Source organism: Ornithorhynchus anatinus, chromosome 1 (genome assembly GCF_004115215.2).
Source record: "Ornithorhynchus anatinus isolate Pmale09 chromosome 1, mOrnAna1.pri.v4, whole genome shotgun sequence".
In the NCBI taxonomy this organism is placed as follows: domain Eukaryota; kingdom Metazoa; phylum Chordata; class Mammalia; order Monotremata; family Ornithorhynchidae; genus Ornithorhynchus; species Ornithorhynchus anatinus.
Window position 1 is genome coordinate 155,309,922 of NC_041728.1, and position 20,460 is coordinate 155,330,381.

General features: G+C 46.3%; 1 protein-coding gene across 6 annotated transcripts in view; it reads right to left on the reverse strand.

Moving 5' to 3' along the window:
• The window catches only part of IFT80 (intraflagellar transport 80), a 159,955-nt gene that overhangs the window by 95,615 nt on the left and 43,880 nt on the right, over positions 1 to 20,460 (reverse strand). For all 6 annotated transcript variants that reach the window (XM_029066875.1, XM_029066892.2, XM_029066883.2 and 3 more), the window contains one exon: positions 19,279 to 19,347. In XM_029066875.1, the coding sequence (XP_028922708.1) occupies positions 19,279 to 19,347 (69 nt within the window). The remainder of the gene's footprint in view (positions 1 to 19,278; positions 19,348 to 20,460) is intronic.

Genomic DNA, 20,460 nt, shown 5'->3' on the forward strand with positions numbered 1-20,460 from the left:
TTACGCCAATAACTGAACCAAATTACTTAGGAAGAGAAATCAGAGGGATTAAAAAAAGACCGCAGTGACATTTATGAAATGTGAACCTCAATCCTGTAGTTCTCACTCAGACCCAACTTCTACCGACGTCAAGGGGCGAGGTGTTTATTAAAAAAAACTCAAGGCTAAATCGATTGCATTTACTGAGTGCTCACTCTGTGCAAAGCCCTGCACTAAGCGATGGGAGAGTACAATACAACAGAGTTAGCGGACATGTTCCCTGTCCACAACTAGCTTACTGTCTAGAGGCCTAAATGAACAATGTCTTCAGGTTTAGCTGGAACTCTTCTAACAACTGTAGACATAATTCAATCAATCAAATTTATTGAGCACTTACTGTGAGCAGAACGCTCTACTAGGTGCTTGGGAGAGTACAATGTAACATTCATTCATTCATTCAATAGTATTTATTGAGCGCTATGTGCAGAGCACTGTACTAAGCTCTTGGAATATACAAATCGGTAACAGATAGAGACAGTCCCTGCCCTTTGACGGGCTTACAGTCTAATCGGGGGAGACAGACAAAAACAATAGCAATAAATAGAATCAAGGGGATGAACACCTCATTAAGACAATAGCAAATAAATAGAATCAAGGTGATGTACATCTCATTAATAAAAATAAATAGGGTAATGAAAATATATACAGTTGAGTGGACGAGCACAGTGCTGAGAAGAGGGGAAGGGACGGGGGAGAAGCAGAGGGAAAGGGGGGAAAAGAGGGCTTAGCTGAGGGGAGCTGGGGGGTGGGTAGAGGGGGAGCAGAGGGAGCAGAGGGAAAAGGGGAAGCTCAGTCTGGGAAGGCCTCTTGGAGGAGGTGAGCTCTCAGTAGGGTTTTGAAGAGGGGAAGAGAATTAGTTTGGCAGAGGTGAGGAGGGAGGGCATTGCAGGACCGCGGGAGGACATGGCCCAGGGGTCGATGGCGAGAACGAGGGACGGTGAGGAGGTGGGCGGCAGAGGAGCAGAGAGTGCGGGGTGGGCAGTAGAAAGAGAGAAGGGAGGAGAGGTAGGGTTGACAGACACATTCCCTGCCCACAACAAGCTTACAGTAAGGATATGTACACAAGTGCTATAGGGGTGCGGGGGGGTGGGGTGATAAAAGGAGCAAATCAGGGTGCAGCAGAAGGTTGTGGGAGAAAAAGAAATGAGGGCTTAGTCAGGAAAGGCCTCTTGGAGGAGAGGTGCCTTCAATAAGGCCCTGAATGGGGGGTGGGGAGAGAGTAATTGTCGAATATGAAAAGGGAGGGAGTTCCAAGTCAGAGACAGGACGTGGGCGAGAGGTCAGAGGCAAGATAGATGAGACTGAGGTACAGTGAGTAGGTTGGCACTAGAGGAGTGAAGTGTGTGGGCTGGGTTGTAGTAGGAGAGCAGTGAGCAGTTAGGAAGGGGCAAGGAGATCGAGTGATTTAAAGTCGATGGTAAGGTGTCTCTATTTGATACAGAGGTGGATGGGCAAGCACTGGAGGTTCTTGAGGAGTGGGGAAACATGGACTGAACGTTTTTGTAGAAAGATGACCTGGGCAGCAGAGGGAAGTATGGACTGGAGTGGGGAGAGACAGAAGGCAGGGAGGTCAGCAAGGAGGCTGATATAGTAATCAAGGCAGGGTAGGATAAGTGGTGGATTCACGTGATAGTCTGGATGGAGAGGATTTAGTGATAGATTGAATACGTGGATTGAATGAGAGAGATGAGTCACGGATTATGCCAAGGTTACAGGTTTGGGAGACAGGAAGGTTAGTGGTGGTGTTTCCAGTGATGGAAAAATCCCGGGGAGGGGCAGGGTTTGGGTGGGAAGATAAGGAGTTCTGGTTGGACATGTTAAGTTTGAGGTGATGGCAAGACATTCAAGAATAGATGCCTTGAAGGCAGGAGGAAATGTGAGACTGCAGAGAGGGAGCTGGATCAGGGCTGGAGACGTGGATTTGGGAATCATCTGAATAGAGGTGGTAGTTGAAGCCACTGGAGCAAATGATTTCTCCAAGGGAATGGGTGTAGAAGGAGAAGGTGAAGAAGGAGAAGAGAAGGTGAAGAAGGAGAACAGAAGAGGACCCAGAACTCTTAGGGGGTGGGAGGCAGAGAGGTAGCCTGCCAAAGAGACTGAGAATGAGCATCCAGAGAGTTAGGAGGGGAACCAGGAGAGGACACTGTCAGTGAAGCCGGGATTGGAACTAAGAAATGATGTAAAAAATTATTAAGAATTAAGCAATGGTCACTTAAAATGACACACGACTATTCTGGGTAACTTTTAGCAACCACACAAAAAGAAAGTCTTTACTTGCTCTCGGGGTAGGAAAATTGAATTTCTAGAAGGGATATTTCTCCCACAGAAAAAAACTTGCTTAATGCTGTTCTGGAAAATAAAAAGTTTTCTACCAGCGGCACTGAATAAAGCCTAAATTGACATCACAACCTAATTTTTCTGGCAACCCCCAAATCTGTAACTCCTCACTCTAGAATATAAATTAAAACAATACTTGTAGGTCTGTTTTAGATTGTATACCCTGACATTTTTTCTGGGCCTCATTTTTTATCACCTTTAAGAGGACTAATTACTTATCTCGGAAGAAATCAGAGTACATCTAGATCTTATATCATGTAGGTTGTGTTTCTGCAGAACCCAGCACTACGAAAAACTCATGGTATAGTGATTAACCCATGACAACGCCTCACATACATGCACAATCGGTTTCTTCTGACACCGCATTTCACTGTATCCAGACAGACACACTTTGTCAGAAGAACATTTCCTGATTCTGCTGGCACATTCAGTCCGAATATTTACTGAAATGGCACATTTTGACAGAATTCACTGCACTGCATCCAGTCACCAAACTTTTAAAAGGAGGCAGATAAACTGGAAAAGGTCCAGAGAAAAGCAACAAAAATAAAGGAGTGGAAAATAGGTTCTATGATTGATCAATCAGTGGTATTTATCAAGTGCTTACTGTGTATGGAGCATTGTACTAAGCGCTTGGGAGAGTACAATACAGAATTGGTAGACATCTTCCTTCACTTAGAGCTTACAGTCTAGGCGGGGAGACAGGCATTAATATAAATAATTTATGGATATGAGAAAAGATATAAGATTGGAGTTATTTAAGCTAGAGAACGGAATTCCTAAGTGTGAATTACTAACCATCTTCAAGAATACAGGATTTTTTTTGGTGGGGATCGCAGGGCAAAGAACAAATCTGACAAGTTGTTCTTCAGGGCCGGTGTTGGCCCAAACTAAAGGAAAAATGTAAACTGTACACTGAATTGCAAGCTTCATTAGACTGTAAGCTGGTCAGCAGTGTCTGGATCCTACTTCTATTGTCCATTCCTAAGAACTTACATCTCAAATCAAACTTTAAGTCAGAACCAATTTTCTCATAGGAACAATGGAAGATTTGTTCCGGAAGCAAAGTCAGCTACTCTATTTCCCCCCCCACCCCAAAGTATTCAGGACTGTGTATGCAATTAATTACAAATGAGTGATCTAGTTACATGAATAATAATAATAATAATAATAATGTTGGTATTTGTTAAGCGCTTACTATGTGCCGAGCACCGTTCTAAGCGCTGGGGTAGACATAGGGGAATCAGGTTGTCCCACCTGGGGCTCACAGTCTTCATCCCCATTTTACAGATGAGGGAACTGAGGCCCAGAGAAGTTAAGTGACTCGCCCACAGTCACACAGCCGACAAGTGGCAGAGCCGGGATTCGAACTCATGAGCCCTGACTCCAAAGCCCGTGAATACATTTATATTGAGTAAAAGGTTCCACAATATTGTGGCCAATTGTTTTTTTCCTTCTATTTGAAATCAAGTGGACCTATTGACCCTCTCCAGTGACTCCTTGTGGTGATCATTCATTCTATCGTATTTACTGAGCGCTTACTGTGTGCACAGCACTGTACTAAGTGCTTGGAAAGTAAAATACAGCACTAGAGAGAGACAATCCCTGGCCACAATGGGCTCACAGGCTAGAGAGTAATGAGGTAATCCCCCTTCCCTCTCCCTGGCCTTTCCCACTCCCCCCTCACCCTAAACATTCCCCTCTATTTCCTCTCTTATCACCATTCCTAAAATTATTTCCCCATTTCCGTCTCCCCCGATTAGACTGTAAGCCCGTCAAACGGCAGGGACTGTCTCTATCTGTTGCCAACTTGTTCATCCCAAGCGCTTAGTACAGTGCTCTGCACATAGTAAGCGCTCAATAAATACTATTGAATGAATGAATGAATTTCCCTGCAGCTTCTGTGCACCCACCCCCACAACCGCCCACACTTCATTCATTCATTCATTCAATAGTATTTATTGAGCGCTTACTATGTGCAGAGCACTGTACTAAGCGCTTGGGATGAACAAGTCGGCAACAGATAGAGACAGTCCCTGCCGTTTGACGGGCTTACAGTCTAATCGGGGGAGACGGACAGACAAGAACAATGGCACTAAACAGCGTCAAGGGGAAGAACATCTCGTAAAAACAATGGCAACTAAATAGAATCAAGGCGATGTACAATTCATTAACAAAATAAATAGGGTAACGAAAATATATACAGTTGAGCGGCCGGGTACAGTGCTGTGGGGATGGGAAGGGAGAGGTGGAGGAGCAGAGGGAAAAGGGGAAAATGAGGCTTTAGCTGCGGAGAGGTAAAGGGGGGATGGCAGAGGGAGTAGAGGGGGAAGAGGAGCTCAGTCTGGGAAGGCCTCTTGGAGGAGGTGATTTTTAAGTAAGGTTTTGAAGAGGGAAAGAGAATCAGTTTGGCGGAGGTGAGGAGGGAGGGCGTTCCAGGACCGCGGGAGGACGTGTCCCAGGGGTCGACGGCGGGATAGGCGAGACCGAGGGACGGCGAGGAGGTGGGCGGCAGAGGAGCGGAGCGTGCGGGGTGGGCGGTAGAAAGAGAGAAGGGAGGAGAGGTAGGAAGGGGCAAGGTGATGGAGAGCCTTGAAGCCTAGAGTGAGGAGTTTTTGTTTGGAGCGGAGGTCGATAGGCAACCACTGGAGTTGTTTAAGAAGGGGAGTGACATGCCCAGATCGTTTCTGCAGGAAGATGAGCCGGGCAGCGGAGTGAAGAATAGACCGGAGCGGGGCGAGAGAGGAGGAAGGGAGGTCAGAGAGAAGGCTGACACAGTAGTCTAGCCGGGATATAACGAGAGCCCGTAATAGTAAGGTAGCCGTTTGGGTGGAGAGGAAAGGGCGGATCTTGGCGATATTGTAGAGGTGAAACCGGCAGGTCTTGGTAACGGATAGGATGTGTGGGGTGAACGAGAGGGACGAGTCAAGGATGACACCGAGATTGCGGGCCTGCGGGACGGGAAGGATGGTCGTGCCATCCACGGTGATGGAGAAGTCTGGGAGCGGACCGGGCTTGGGAGGGAAGATGAGGAGCTCAGTCTTGCTCATGTTGAGTTTTAGGTGGCGGGCAGACATCCAGGTGGGGCTAGAGCTATAGAGGCTATTAATAGTAATAATAATAATAATGGATATTTAAGTGCTTACTATGTGCCAAGCACTGTGCTAAATGCTGGGCTAGACACAATACAGTTCCTGTCCCAGTGCTGTAAAATCAAAACCACTGTATTATAAAGCTGAAATAGGATGCAAATTTAGAAATGTTATGAGAAGCAGCGTGGCTTAGTGGAAAGAGCATGGACTTGGGAGTCAGAGATCATGGATTCAAATCTTGATTCTGCCACTTGTCAGCTGTGTGACTTTGGGCAAATCACTTAACTTCTCTATGTCTCAGTTATCTCTTCTGTAAAATGGGGACTAAGACTGTGAGCCCCACTTTGGACAAACTGATAACTTTGTATCTAGCCTAGCACTTAGAACAGTGCTTGGCACCAAGTAAGTGCTTAACAAATATCATTATTATTATTATTATTGTTAAGGGCCATTTGCCTTCATTTGAAACATTGTAAGTTGAGGTCTCCCCATAGGAAGCTGTGCCTAAATATTTCTGTCCTAGAATGTCCTAGCCCTAGGGCAAGGTACACCTTGGTGTTGCTGGCTCTGGCCACAATATGAATCCTCCGAGCCCGACTCCAATTGCTCCTCTGGGATCTGTGCTGGTGCTTTGAAGCTCTTGGGCCGAACCGGCGACATGATGAGTTGAGGAAAATGTTGCACAACTGACCCAAAGAGACAGAAGCAACAGATGGAACAAGACTGAAGTGAACGCATTATCAGGAGCTATAATGACAACCAGTTTAGTCGGGTCACAGGAAGAAGCAAGCACTGGGCAGGCAGTAGCAGCCATGATGGGAGTTGTGCTGGGGAAAAAGGCTACAAGAGTTGGCTTGGATATGTCTGCTAATTCTGCTGTACTGTATTCTCCCAAGTGCTTAATATAGTGCTCTGCGCATAGTAAGCACTATCCTAATCCTCCTCGACCTCTCATCTGCCTTTGACACTGGCGACCATTCCCTTCTCCTCCACACCTTATCTCACCTTGGCTTCACGGACTCCGTCCTCTCCCGGTTCTCCTCTTATCTTTCTGGCTGTTCATTCTCGGTCTCCTTCGCGGGCTCCTCCTCCCCCTCCCATCCTCTAACTGTAGGGGTTCCTCAAGGGTCACTTCTTGGCCCTCTTCTGTGCTCCATATACACTCACTCCCTTGGTGAACTCATTCGCTCCCATGGCTTCAACTATCATCTCTATGCACATGACACCCAAATCTATATCTCCTCCCCTGTTCTCTCCTCCTCCCTTCAGGCTCGTATCTCCTCCTGCCTCCAAGATGTCTCCATCTGGATGTCTGATCTTCCCTCCCAAACCCTGTCCTCTCCCTGACTTCCCTATCACTGTGGATGGTATGACTATCCTTCCCGTCTCACAGGCCAGCAAACTTGGTGTCATCCTTGACTCAGCTCTCATTCACCCCACACATCCAATCCATCACCGACACCTGCCGGTCTCACCTCTACAATATCGCCAAGATCTGCCCTTTCCTCTCCATCCAAATGGCTATCGTGCTGGTACAAACTCTCATAATATCCCGACTGGATTATTGTGTCAGCCTCCTCTCTGATCTCCCTTCCTCCTGTCTCTCCCCACTCCAGTCTATTCTTCATTCCACTGCCCGGATCATTTTCCAGCAGAAACGCTCTGGGCATGTCACTCCCCTTCTCAGAAACCTCCAGTGGTTGCCTATCAACCTCCACACGAAACAAAAACTTCTCACTCTGGGCTTCAGCTCCATCTCCTTGCCCCCTCCTACCTCTCCTCCCTTCTCTCTTTCTACTGCCCACACTGCACGCTCCGCTCCTCTGCCGCTCACCTTCTCACCATCCCCCATTCACGCCTATTCCATCATCGACCCCAGCCCACGTCCTACAGCCGTCCTGGAATGCCCTCCCTCCTCACATCTGCCAAACTCTTTTCCCCTTTTCAAAGCCCTACTGAGAGCTCACTTCCTCCAAGAGGCCTTCCCAGACTGAGCCTCCCCTTTCCCTCTGCTCCTCCTTCCCCGCCTCTCAGCACTGTGCTCATTTGTATATATTATTTATTACCAATATTTATCTTGTTAATGAGGTGTACATTCCCTTGATTCTATTTATCTTGATGATATTGTCTTGTTTTTGTTTTGTTCTGTTTTGCTTTGCCATCTGTCTCCCCCGTTTAGACTGTGAGCCCATCTTTGGCAGGTATTGTCTCTAACTGTTGCCGAATTGTACATTCCAAGTGCTTAGTCCAGTGCTCTGCACATAGTAAGCGCTCAATAAATACTATTGAATGAATGAATACCATCAATTGATTGACTGATTGAGTGACCCATGACTTGAGCCCAGGTTGGCATGGTCCACCCATTCCTCATAGGCCATGTCAAGCTGGGGACTGTGGCAGCCCCAAACTAAAGCAGCAGCATGGCTTAGTGGAAAGAGTACAGACTTGGCAGTCAGAGGACATGGGTTCTAATCTCGCCTCTGCCAATAGTCTGCTGTGTGACCCTGGGCAAGCCACTTCACTTCTCTGTGCCTCAGTTACCTCATCTGCAAAATGGGGACTAAGACTATGAGCCCCACGTGGACAACCTGATTCCCCTGTATCTACCCCAGCACTTAGAACAGTGCTTGGCACAGAGTAAGCACTTAAATACCATAGTTATTATTAAGTACTCAGCTCCAGACTACAAATGGCCAGAAACTTGGGTCAAAAGCCTTGGAGAGATTTTACTCGACAGATTACCAGTCCCAGCACTGGGGTGGATACAAGCAAATCGGGTTGGACACAGTCCATGTCTCACATGGAGCTCACGGTCTCAATACCCATTTAACTGATGAGAAAACGGAGACACAGAGAAGTGAAGTGACTTGCAGGGTCACACAGCAGACAAATGACAGAGTCGGGATTAGAACCCATGACATTCCGACTTCCAGGCCCATGCTCTATCCACTACACCATACTGCTTCTCTAAAGTCTCATCTAAAGATTTTATAGTCTCAATGTTTAGTTTGTTTTTCCAAAGCCTTCAGACTGTTCCTGAGAAGGCTGGATAGAGCTCTGGGAGAGCTGGGTGTGGCTTTGGTACGGCTACTCGGGAAAGATTGGGCCAGCTTTGAACGTCGTTTGGGAGAGGAGTACAGTACAGCCCTCTGGGCCTTATGGCAGCTGCTGTAATGGAGCGCTCTGGCTCCCTGCTTTGCCCATTTTGTAGAGGGATTGAGTCAGAGCTTCCTAAATTCATGTCGGGAGTACCGACAATAAGCGACACAGCTTCTCATGGGCAGCAGCGTTTTTACTATCTGGCTGGGGAAGGAAGGAGAGGCATTTGAAGGGACTCACTTCTGAGCAGCAGAATTTTATTATTATTAAGTGATTCACAGCGACTCCATGGCACGGATATGCTTTCTCCCGAATGCCCTGACCTCTGCCATAATCTGCAACCTAACGGTTCTTCCATCCTCATTGTTATGGTCTCTATCCATCTAGCTGCCGGTCTGCCTCTTCCTTGTTTTCCCAGGACTTAGTGTCTTCTCCAGAGAAAGAGTCCTCCTAAATATGTGTCCAAAATATGCTGATCTAAGTCAAGTCATTTGGCCTTCCAAAGACCACTTTGGCTTTCCAAAGACCACTTTGGCTTAATTTACTCTAAAATCCATTTGTTTGTCTTTTGGGGAGTCCTTGGTATTCACAAAAGCCTTCTCCAACACCGCGTTTCAAAAGAATTGATGTTCTTTCTATCCTGTCTTTTCATTGTCTGGCTTTTGGATCCATACATTGTCACTGGAAATACCACAGAGTTGATCATTTGTATTTTTGTGGCAATCTTTACATCAGCACATTTCATGACCGAACAGCAGAAACAAACATTTATTTACTTTATGCATCCTTTGGGTCAGTCAGTGTATACGCAGTAATAATAAGAACAATTGTGGTACTTGTTACGTGCTTACTATGTGCCAAGCACTGTACTAAGCGCTGGGGTGGATACAAGCAAATCGGTTTGGTAGCAGTCCCTGATGCACCTGAGGCTCACAGTCTCAATCTCCATTATACAGATGAGGTAACTGAGGCAGAGAGAAGTCAAATGACTTGCCCAGAGTCACACAGTTAATCAGCGGCGGAGCCAGGATTTGAAACCATGACCTCTGACTCCCAAGCCTGTGCTCGTTCCACGTTGCCACTCTGCTTCTCTATCATATCACAAATGGGCTATGGTACCAGCCAATTTGCTGGTCTCCTTGCCTCAACTCCCACTTCTCTCCACGGTGGAACTGGAAACCTTTGATGTGGACTATCCCAGAAACATCACAGGTGAAAATTTTGTACTATCAGAGCGATAATACCCAGAATGCACATAATTACCATGATTTCATTATTCGAAAGCCCCCATCATTATCTTTAGGAATAACAGCAAAATCTTGGTTATACACCATGGTGAAATCAATCGGTGGTATTAATTTACTAACTGGTTGGTAGACATTATCTCCACCCACAGGGATATTACAGACAGCCACTGAGGCTTAATGGAAATCGCACGGGCTTGTGAGTCAGAGGTCACGGGTTCTAATCCTGGCCCCGCCAGTTGTCAGCTGTGTGACTTTGGGCAAGTTGCTTGCTTAACTTCTCTGTGCCTCAGTTATCTCATCTGTAAAATGAGGATTAAGACTGTGAGCCCCACATGGGACAACCTGATTACCTTGTATCTACCCCAGTGCTTAGAACAGTGCTTGGCACATAGTAAGCACTTAAATACCATCCTCATCATCATCATTATTATTATTAAAATAAATTGCCAATTAAAGGAAATGGGAGAGTATAAGGATATGCATAAAAGTGCCGTGGGGCTGAAGAAGGGGTGCCTTTCAAGCATAAAGGCAATGTAGAAGGGAGAGCAGGAGGGAAATAAGAGGGAATCAGGGAAGGCCTCTTAGATGAGATGTTATTTTAGTAGAGGGAAATGAATGGGAAGTGCCACAATAAAAAATTCCAGTTAATTAAGAGTCAGGAGTGTCTGGGCACTGCACTCCAAGGAAGGAGCTTTGCACAGGTTACAGATAGGGCTACTAACAAGGGCGTCATTAGAAATAAAGTCCCTTCAGAATATTGTTCATTCAATTGTCGCTGTGTTTAAGTGCAGAGATTTAGTGGGAATTCTCTCCCTGAAAACCATCCAGAGCTAAAACATTACTGTAGGGGGAACTGTTTGCTAACTGGGTAAGCTCGTTAGGGGCAGGGAACATGTCTGCTAATTCTGTTGTACTCTCCCCAGTGCTTAGTACGATGCTCTGATCTTAGTAAACACTTAACAGATACTATTAATTGAGCACTTTGCTATTTGTTGCACTGCTGGGGGTTCTCCAGAGATGGGCAGACAAGACAGGTGAACACAGAGGGGGGTCCATGTTTGTTTTCTCCATTATCCTTGCAAGACCAGCCCCCCTCTCCTCCAGTTTCCTACCTGAACAGAAATCCCCAAAAAACACAACAGGAAAAAGGGTAGCACTCTCAAGAGAGAGATGACGACAGATGTGGTCATCTGATATGTCCAGGACAAAGGAAAATAAGGGACATCATAAATTGACTCAGATTCCAAAGTAGTCACAAGAACGCAACGAAATTGTTTGATCCACTGAAACAGATGCTTCGGGACAGGTTTGCCAAAACAAGTTTCCCTTCTTACCACACCCAAGAAACAGTGAATGACGTGGCTAATGTGGAAATTATTTTATTTTATGGCATTTGTTAAGTGCTTATTATGTGCCAGGCACTCTTCCAAGAGCTAGGGTAGATACAAATTAATCAGTTTGGTACCAGTCCATGTCCCAAATGGGGTTAATAGTCTTAATCCCCATTTTACAGATGAGTAGCTGAGGCACAGAGAAATGAAGAGACAAGGTCACACAATAGATAAGTGGTGGAACCAGGGTTAGAACTCAGTCCTCCTGACTCCCAAGCTGATGCCCTGTCCACTAGGCCACATTTATTTCCAATTATCAATCAGTGGTAATTGGGTACCTATTGACTGCAAAGCACTGGACTAAGTGCTTGAGACAGTATAACAGAAACAAACACCCCACCACTTTGCCCCCTCCTACCTCACTTCACTTCTCTTCTTCTACAATCCAGCCCGCACACTTGGTCATCAGTGCTAACCTTCTCGCTGTGCCTCCACCTCGCCTGTCCTGCCGCCAACCTCTAGCCCACGTCCCGCCTCCGGCCTGGATCGCCCTTCCTCCTCAAATCCAACAATTACTCTCCCCCTCTTCGAGCCTTTATTGAAGACTCGTCTCCTCTAAGACACCTTCCCAGACTAAGCCCCACTTTTTCTCAGCTCCCACTCCCTTCTGCATCACCCTGACTTGCTCCCTTTGCTCCTCCCCCCATCCAAGCCCCTCAGCATTTAAGTACATATCTGTAATTTTACTTATTTGTATTGATGTCTGTCTCCCTTCCTCTAGACAGCAAGATCAATGTGGGCAGGGAATGTGACAGTTTATTGTTGTATTCTCCCAATTGCTTAGCACAGTTCTTAGCACAGTTCTCCCCACATAGTAAGTGATCAATAAATACAGTAAGTGATCAATAAATATGATTGAATAAAGACAAATTCCCCACCCTCCAGATGCTTTCAATCTCAAAGGGGAAGGCAGATTAGTCATTACTTACAAATCACGGAGCAGAAGAAGAAGATTAAGAGCTAGTACTTCAATTTTGGGCTACCTCGATTTCATTTACCTTTGCTGCCGACCTCTCACCCATGTCCTGCCTCTGGCCTGGAACTCCCTCCTTCCTCATATCCAACAGACAGTTACTCTCCCCAGCTTCAAAGCCTTACTGAAGACACATCTCCTCCAAGAGATCTTCCCTGACTAAGCCCTTCCTCACCCTGACTTGCCCTCTTTATTCATTCCCCCTCCCAGCCCCATAGCATTTGTGTACATAGCACATAGCATTGCATAAGAAAGCAGCGTGGCTCAGGGGAAAGAGCCTGGGCTTCGGAGTCAGAGGTCATGGGTTCGACTCCCGGCTCTGCCACTTGTCAGCTGAGTGACTGGGCAAGTCACTTAACTTCTCTGTGCCTCAGTTACCTCATCTGTAAAATGGGGATTAACTGTGAGCCTCACGTGGGACAACCTGATTACCCTGTATCTACCCCAGCACTTAGAGCAGTGCTCTGCACATAGTAAGCGCTTAACAAATACCAACATTATTATTAGCTGTAATCTATTCATTTTCTCAGTCATATTGTCTCCCCCTCTAGACTGTAAGATCATTGTGGGTAAGGAATGTGTGTTTACTGTTGTACTGTACTCTCCCAAGCGCTTAGGACATTGCTTTGCACACAGTAAGTGCTCGATAAATACGACTGAATTGAAGTGAATCGGGTGAATTCGTTGAATGAATAATTTGAATATGTAATTCAAGCTCTGGTCATATAATAATGATGGCATTTGTTAAGCACTTACTATGTGCCAAGCACTGTTCTAAGCACTGGGGTAGATACAAGGTCAGCAGGTTGTCCCACGTGGGGCTGACAGTCTTAATTTCCATTTTACAGATGAGCTAACTGAGGCAGAGAGAAGTCAAATGACTTGTCCAGAGTCACACAGCTGATCAGTGGCGGAGCCAGGATTTGAACCCACAACCTCTGTCTCCCAAGCCCGTGCTCTTTCCACTATGCCACGCTGCTTCTCTATCATATCACAAATGGGCTATGGTGCCAGCCATCTTGCTGGTCTCCTTGTCTCAACTCCCACTTTTCTCCAAGCTACTTTACGTGATGTTGCATAGATCATCTTCTTGAAGTCTCTCTCCATATACACCTTCCCACTTCTCAAAAATGTCCCCCTGGCTTTCCTTTTCCCTCTGCTCTGTGCAAAAACTCCCCCTAATCAGCTTCAAGCCTCTCAATCAACTCTCTCCGTCTTTCGAATTGGCTTTCTTCACTCACCACTCCCCAGTTCATTCTCTTCGTTCGCGCCGAGCTAACCCGCAAAGCGGCTTTATTCTCGACTTCGCTACCACTGCCCGCTTTTTTCAAGCTGTTTTGTCAGCCTGGAACTCCCTCTCCCGCCATAGCTGCCAGACCACCTGGCACCAGGTGACTCCACTCACCTTCGAGGCCCTTCTAAAAATCCCGCCTCCTCCAGGAAATAATACTTAACCCTCTGAGTCCCATTCTTGGCCAGAGAATGGTGTGAGAGAGGGATGGAGAAGGGAAAGTCAAGAGCAGGGTTGGCTTTGGAGAAATGAAGAGAACCAGCGGTAGGGTAGCAGGTGAAGACAGCGTATATGAAAGACGGGGAGATTTGGCAGAGACGGTGGATGTCGACCGGGAGGAGGCTTTGCTTCATGCGGAAGTAGATATATTATAGTATCTGATTAAGCCAAGAGGACCGCAATGGTAGCAGGGATGGGACAGGCAGCCGCGGCAGCGCCCGAGGTCTGAGGTGGGGCAACCTCTCCCAAGTCAGGAAAAGAGGGGACAGGTCTCTGACCCCCGCCTGAGGGGGGTGGTCTAGGACTGCACCAGAGGGAAGGGAGGGAGGAAGGGAGTCCTTCTCACTCCCAAGCCCGAGCTCTTCCCACTAAGCCACGCTGCTTCTCGTGGATTCTTCTGCTTCTGAACCATTTTAAGCTCTCCCTCACATTCCTCCTCCATCCCTAAAATGATCTTTGAGTACCAAAATACCCATGTGGATGCCCCCGACTACCTTCTACTGTCCACCTCCACTTACTCTTCTACCCTACCTGACACGTTCAAGAACTTGGGCACACACTTGATTTTATCATCTTTAGTCACTATACAATCTCTACCTTTCTCAATTCTGAAATTCCTCTATGAGATCACATCCTCCCCCACCAAATCTATCCCCGTCCCCCACTGAGACCTCTGATCTTTTGACCCTTTCAAATATCCTAAAGCCATCTAATGCCATCTCCCCTTCTAGACAGTAAGCTCGTTACGAGAAGAGAGCACGTCTAGGACATTCTATTGTATGGTACTCTCCCCCGTGCTCTGCACATAGTAAAGCGCTCAATAAATAAGAATGATTGATTGTGCCTCATTTGGTCTCCATACCAAGGAACAACAGGGACTTTGACAAGATAAAGAAAACTGGAAGGACTTCATAATTAGAGAAGTTTGCAGCACGACCTAATGGAAAGAGCATGAGCCTGGAAATCTAGAGGACCTGGGTTCTAATTCCAGCTCTGTCACTGGCCTGCTGTGTGACCTTGGGCAAGTCACTTCACTTCACTATGCCTCAGTTGCCTCATCTGTAAAACAGGGATTAGATCCCACTCCCTGCTTCTTGGACTGTGAGTCCCATATGGGACACAGACTGAGTCCAACCTGAATAGCTTATATCTGCCCCAGAGCTTAGAACAGTGTTTGGCACAGTGTAAGCACTCAACAAAAATTAAAAAAAGGAAGACACATTGACAAACCTGGGTCAATGAACAGATTAGTGACTGAAAGATTTGTGTGTATGTGTGTGGGGGCGGGGGGGAGTTAGAGGGAAGAGGGGGGACGACAGACACTTGGTTCCTAGCTTGTGGGCTGGTACTGAATTAGGGAGATATTTGCATTTTGTAGTTTCAAGAATCCAGTGAGGTTTTTCTCTTGTTGGATCAGAAAGAAACACTGCTTGCTGAGAGAAGCAGCGTGGCTCAGTAGAAAGAGCACAGGCTTGGGAGTCAGAGGTCATGGGTTCTAATCCCACCTCTGCCACTTGTCAGCTGTGTGACTTTGGGCAAGTCACAACCTCTCAGTGCCTCAGTTACCTCATCTGTAAAATGGGGATTAAGACTCTGAGTTCCACGTGGGACAATCTGATTACCTTGTATCCACCCCAGTGCTTAGAACAGTGCTTGGTACATAGTAAGAGCTTAACAAATGCCATTATTATTATTATCAAAATTAGGTCCACTTTGCTTTATAACATAAATAAGGACCAATAGCAGTCATTGTATATTTAAAGTGACCAAAGGATGATATGGAATTAGAAACTTCAAACGAGCGCTAATTGATAGTTCTGTGTAGGCCCCAGTGACCATCACTGAACCAATCTTCCAAACCAAAGTCAAATTTGGAATTTAATTGGCAACACAAAACGGAAAAGATAACAACAGAGAAAATACTAAAGATATGGTTTGTGAGGTACCATTTACATCTACTGAAGTTTAAGACTGTCCGGGCCAAGCTGAAGATCTGATTAGTAAGCCAAGCTACAGTTAGACCAGGTGCTGTCTGAGAGCTTTGCTTGGGGAGAAGATGGTAAATAGAGTTTAGATTAAAATGCTCCCAAATTTAGCTAATGACCAAGCTGATCTATTCCAACTTCCTTTTTACCCGGGGGGAATAGCATGGCTACAGAGAAATGCATTACCTCAAGGAGACCTTTCTATCTAGATCTCAGGAAGAACAAGGAAGCTGGACCCTGCAGGAAAAGAGCCAGGTCAAAATGAACCACTTTCGTTCACTCGCTCAGCTCTGACCCTGGGAAGGGGGAGCCTTTTATCCTGTTGGCCGAGAAGCCAGTCCCTTCGCAGAATGCCCCAAATGATCCTGGTGGGGGGGCAGGAGGGGGAGGGCGGGGAGGGGCGAGTGGGAGAATGGGAGGCTTCTGGCAGATCTGAGTATAAAGTGTTCCTGAATATAAATGACTCATTGCTTTTAATGGTATTGGTTAAGCACATACCACGTGCCACGCACTGTACTAGTGTTGGGGTAGATGGAATAGTGGATAGAATACTGGCCTGGGAGTCAGAAAGTCATGGGTACTAATTCTGGCTCCATATTATTAATTATTATTATTATTACAGGATAAACTAGTTGGATACAGTTCATGTCCTATGTGGTAAAGTCCCAAGGTGACCCTGGGGTACCGACCATCTCAAGGTCAAATGCTACCTCGTGACCTCCTGAGCCAGCAGGCCGAACTCGGAAGTGAGGATGGGACACCGCCCCCACAACCAAAACTGCCAGATTGACAGTCCAAGCTGGGAATACAGATGGTGTCCCTCGCCCCTGTGCCAATCAAATTAGGAATGGGGGCGGGGGGAGAGGGCAGAGATTGGATAAACTGAGGCCGGAAGCTGGAGTGGTCTAAGGGTGCAGGTGATAAATACCTGCCGCCTCTAACCTTCTGGGCAGAGGAACGGGACTTGCAGCAGGTTGCAGGTTGCTTCTGTCCAGAGCGTGAGAAGGCCGCTCTGCTTGCACCGAGTGAGGATCCGTGGGATGGGTGGGTGTCCCGTCCTGCTGAGCGCTCATGGAGTTGGAAGCCAGATGCTTCACCAAGGGTATGTAATGTTTACATGGATTTGATGTCTTAAGTGGGTGCCTCCCCAGAGGGACGTGAATATGGTGGGAGCTAGCGGCCTCAGCGAGTGCGTGTAGCCATAAGTGGGTAACACATAACTGGGTTTAACGCATAAGTGTATGTAACTCATAAATGTATAACTCATTAGTGTATGTAATGTAGTGTATTAGTGTTTAACGCATAAGTGTATTTAACGCAAAGGTGGATTCCTCCTGTGTGGGGCGAGCACATGGTGGGAGCCAACCGCCTCACCACGTTGTGAGTAAATCGTAAGTGGGCTTGGGTGTCCGGCCACACGCGAGTAACATACCAGTGTATTCCTCCCATTGGGGAAGCTTTAACACCATATTTCTCCCAAAAAGGGAAGGCCGATTTGTCACGTCTAAATAACTAATTAATTCAATTCACCCCACAGAATAAATTTTATGCAAACTCAGATTTTCCACTCCTGGCCTCTATCTCGCCAATTCCAAAAGAACCTGTCCCCAGCGACGGGTGACAGGGGCTTACGGTCTTAGTCCCCATTGCACAGATGAGGGAACTGAGGCAGGTGACTTGCCCACGTTTACACAGCAGACAACTGGCAGAGCCAGGATGAGATAACAAGGTCCTCTGACTCTTGGATCTGTACTCTTTCCACTAGATCATGCTACTGCTCACTGTGGGCAGGGAATGTGTTTACCAACGCTGTTGTATTCTTCCAAACTCTTAGTACAGTGCTCTGCATATAGTAAGCACTAAATAATAATAATAATAATGATGATGATGGTATTTGTTAACCGCTTACTATATCCCCGGTACTATACTATGCGCTGGGGTGGGTACAAGCCAATTGGGTTGGACACAGTCCCTGTCCCACATGGGGCTCACATTCTTAATCTCCATTTTAAAGAGGAGGGAACTGAGGCTTAAAGAAGTGAAGTGACTTGCCTAAGGTCACACTGTGGACAAACGGTGGAGTCAGGATCAGAACTCATGACCTTCTGACTCCCAGGCCAGGGCTCTATCCACTAAGCCACGCTGTTTCTCAAATACTGATTGCTGTGTGCAAAGCACTGTAATAAGCATTTGGAAGAGTACAAGACAATTGAGTTAGTAGACACAAACTCTGAGTAACTCTGTGACTTTCCTTTCTAATAGTAACAACTGGCTTTTATACTCCTCTGGGCAGATACTGATGCAACATGGATATCTGCTGTCAGTTTGTACGAGTAGCTGTTTGAGATTTCACTGCAATATTTGAACTAGCTTTAAGAAGTAGCATAGCCTAGTGGCCTGGGAGTCAGAGGACCTGGGTTCTAATCCTGGATCCGTCACTTGTCTGCTATGTGACCGTGGATAAGTCATTCAACCTCTTTGTGTCTTAGTTACCTCATCGGTAAAATGGGGATTAAGACCATGAGTTCTATGTGGGACATGGACTGTGTCCAACCTGTTACCATGTATCTACCCCAGTGCTTAGTATAGTGCCTGACACATAGTAAATGCTTAACAAAAACCATTTTTAAAAAACCCCCAAAATCTTTGAATACCTTTAATCTCTTTCCACCTCAAGGAGAAAACCATGTCTAAAAATTGAGACCACTTGGGTTTGAAAACACCCCAGAACATAGTTACCAGCTGGAGTGGAGAGCAAGCCCTGATCATGGAATTCCAAATGGGTCTCAGGACTTCGGCGGAGGCTGGATGGTGGCAACAATAATAATGTTGGTATTTGTTAAGCGCTTACTATGTGCAGAGCACTGTTCTAAGCGCTGGGGTAGACACAGGGTAATCAGGTTGTCCCACGTGGGGCTCAGAGTCTTCATCCCCATTTTACAGAGGAGGTAACTGAGGAACAGAGAAGTTAAGTGACTTGCCCACAGTCACACAGCTGCCAAGCAGCAGAGCCGGGATTCGAAACTATGACCTCTGACTCCCAAGCCCGTGCCCTTTCCACTGAGCTACGCTGCTTCTCATTCTACCTGAAGCATTTTGGCAGGACTGGGGAAGGGCTGGGAGCCTGGAGTTGACAACAAAACTGGCTAATGTTTAGCCGAAAGTCCTGGCTAATGCTGATGGTAGCAAACCTTGGAACAGCTCCAGTACAGGCTTTGGGGGTGGAGGATGGGGCAAAGATGCCTAGGCTAAGCCCCTACCTGCCCCTTTTGGGGCACGGAAGAGGTGACTTATACGCCGGACAGTTGCTGGCCGAAAAGACAGAGGCGTGATCGACAGCGATTCACAATGAGTTTGAAAATAAGGGCTTGCTGTGTTTCTTTGGTTTCTCTGCTAGAGTAACAAGAGGCACTATGTCGAAAAGCCATGGACATTAAACATAAGGTAAATCATGACAGAAACAAACAAACAAAAAAGTTTGAGCACCTGGTCAATCTAATCTATGTATGTCCAATCAGATTACAATGTTTTATCGGTTAAAATTCTCAACAGAGCGTAATGCTGCCTTTCTCTGTTATGTTTTCCATATCAACCTAAAAACTTACCCTGCTGAGCTAAAGTGGATCTCAGCATTCCACTCTTGGACCAGATTTTTATTTGTCCATCTTCTCCAACTGAAAATAAAAACAAATACAATTCATAAGAGATATGTGGAAAATTGAAGTATGCCTATTCCCCCAAACGAACATTAATTTTACTTATAGCAATCAATTTAGTGGTCATTTTTACTTGTTAATCCACAAAGAGTTACAAAAATATCACATACTTTTAAATACTTATTTTATTAAAAATATTTAATATATACTCATAAGCATATTAATTTAATATTTTAAACCCCCTGGTGTAAATACAAAATTTTGTGGTGATTAAGAAACTGAGAATTAGTAAGAGACTTTGGTAGAAGAATATTTTCTCAACTAAGTTATTGCCATTTTTCTTAAAAACTGGAAAAAAAACCTAAGGAGATTATGAAGTTCTGAAGTTTGGAAATTAAGAAGTAATAAGTAAATGGAAAGGGAAGCGTTGGGTCAGATGATCTATCAAGTATCCCAGATCAGTGAATGGTATTTATTGAGCACTATGGCTTCTTCCCCTCTGCCTTCAAACATACCCATGTCTCCCCCATCCTAAAAAAACCCTCTCTCGACCCCACTTCCCCCTCCAGTTATCGCCCTATCTCCCTACTACCCTTCCTTTCCAAGTTCCTAGAACAAGTCGTCTACACTCGCTGCCTAGAATTCCTTAACTCCAATTCTCTCCCGGACCCCCTCCAATCTAGCTTTCGTCCCCTCCACTCTACCGAGACTGCTCTTTCAAAGGTCACCCGTGAACTCCTTCTTGCCAAATCCAATGGCTCCTACTCTATCCTAATCCTCCTTGACCTCTCAGCTGCCTTTGACACTGTCGACCATCCCCTTCTCCTCCACACCTTATCTCACCTTGGCTTCACGGACTCCGCCCTCTCCCGGTTCTCCTCTTATCTTTCTGGCCATTCATTCTCGGTCTCCTTCGCGGGCTCCTCCTCCCCCTCCCATCCTCTAACTGTAGGGGTTCCTCAAGGGTCAGTTCTTGGCCCTCTTCTGTTCTCCATCTACACTCACTCCCTCAGTGAACTCATTCGCTCTCACGGCTTCAACTATCATCTCTATGCAGATGAAACACAGATCTACATCTCTGCCCCTGTCCTCTCCCCCTCCCTTCAGGCTCATATCTCCCTATCACTGAGG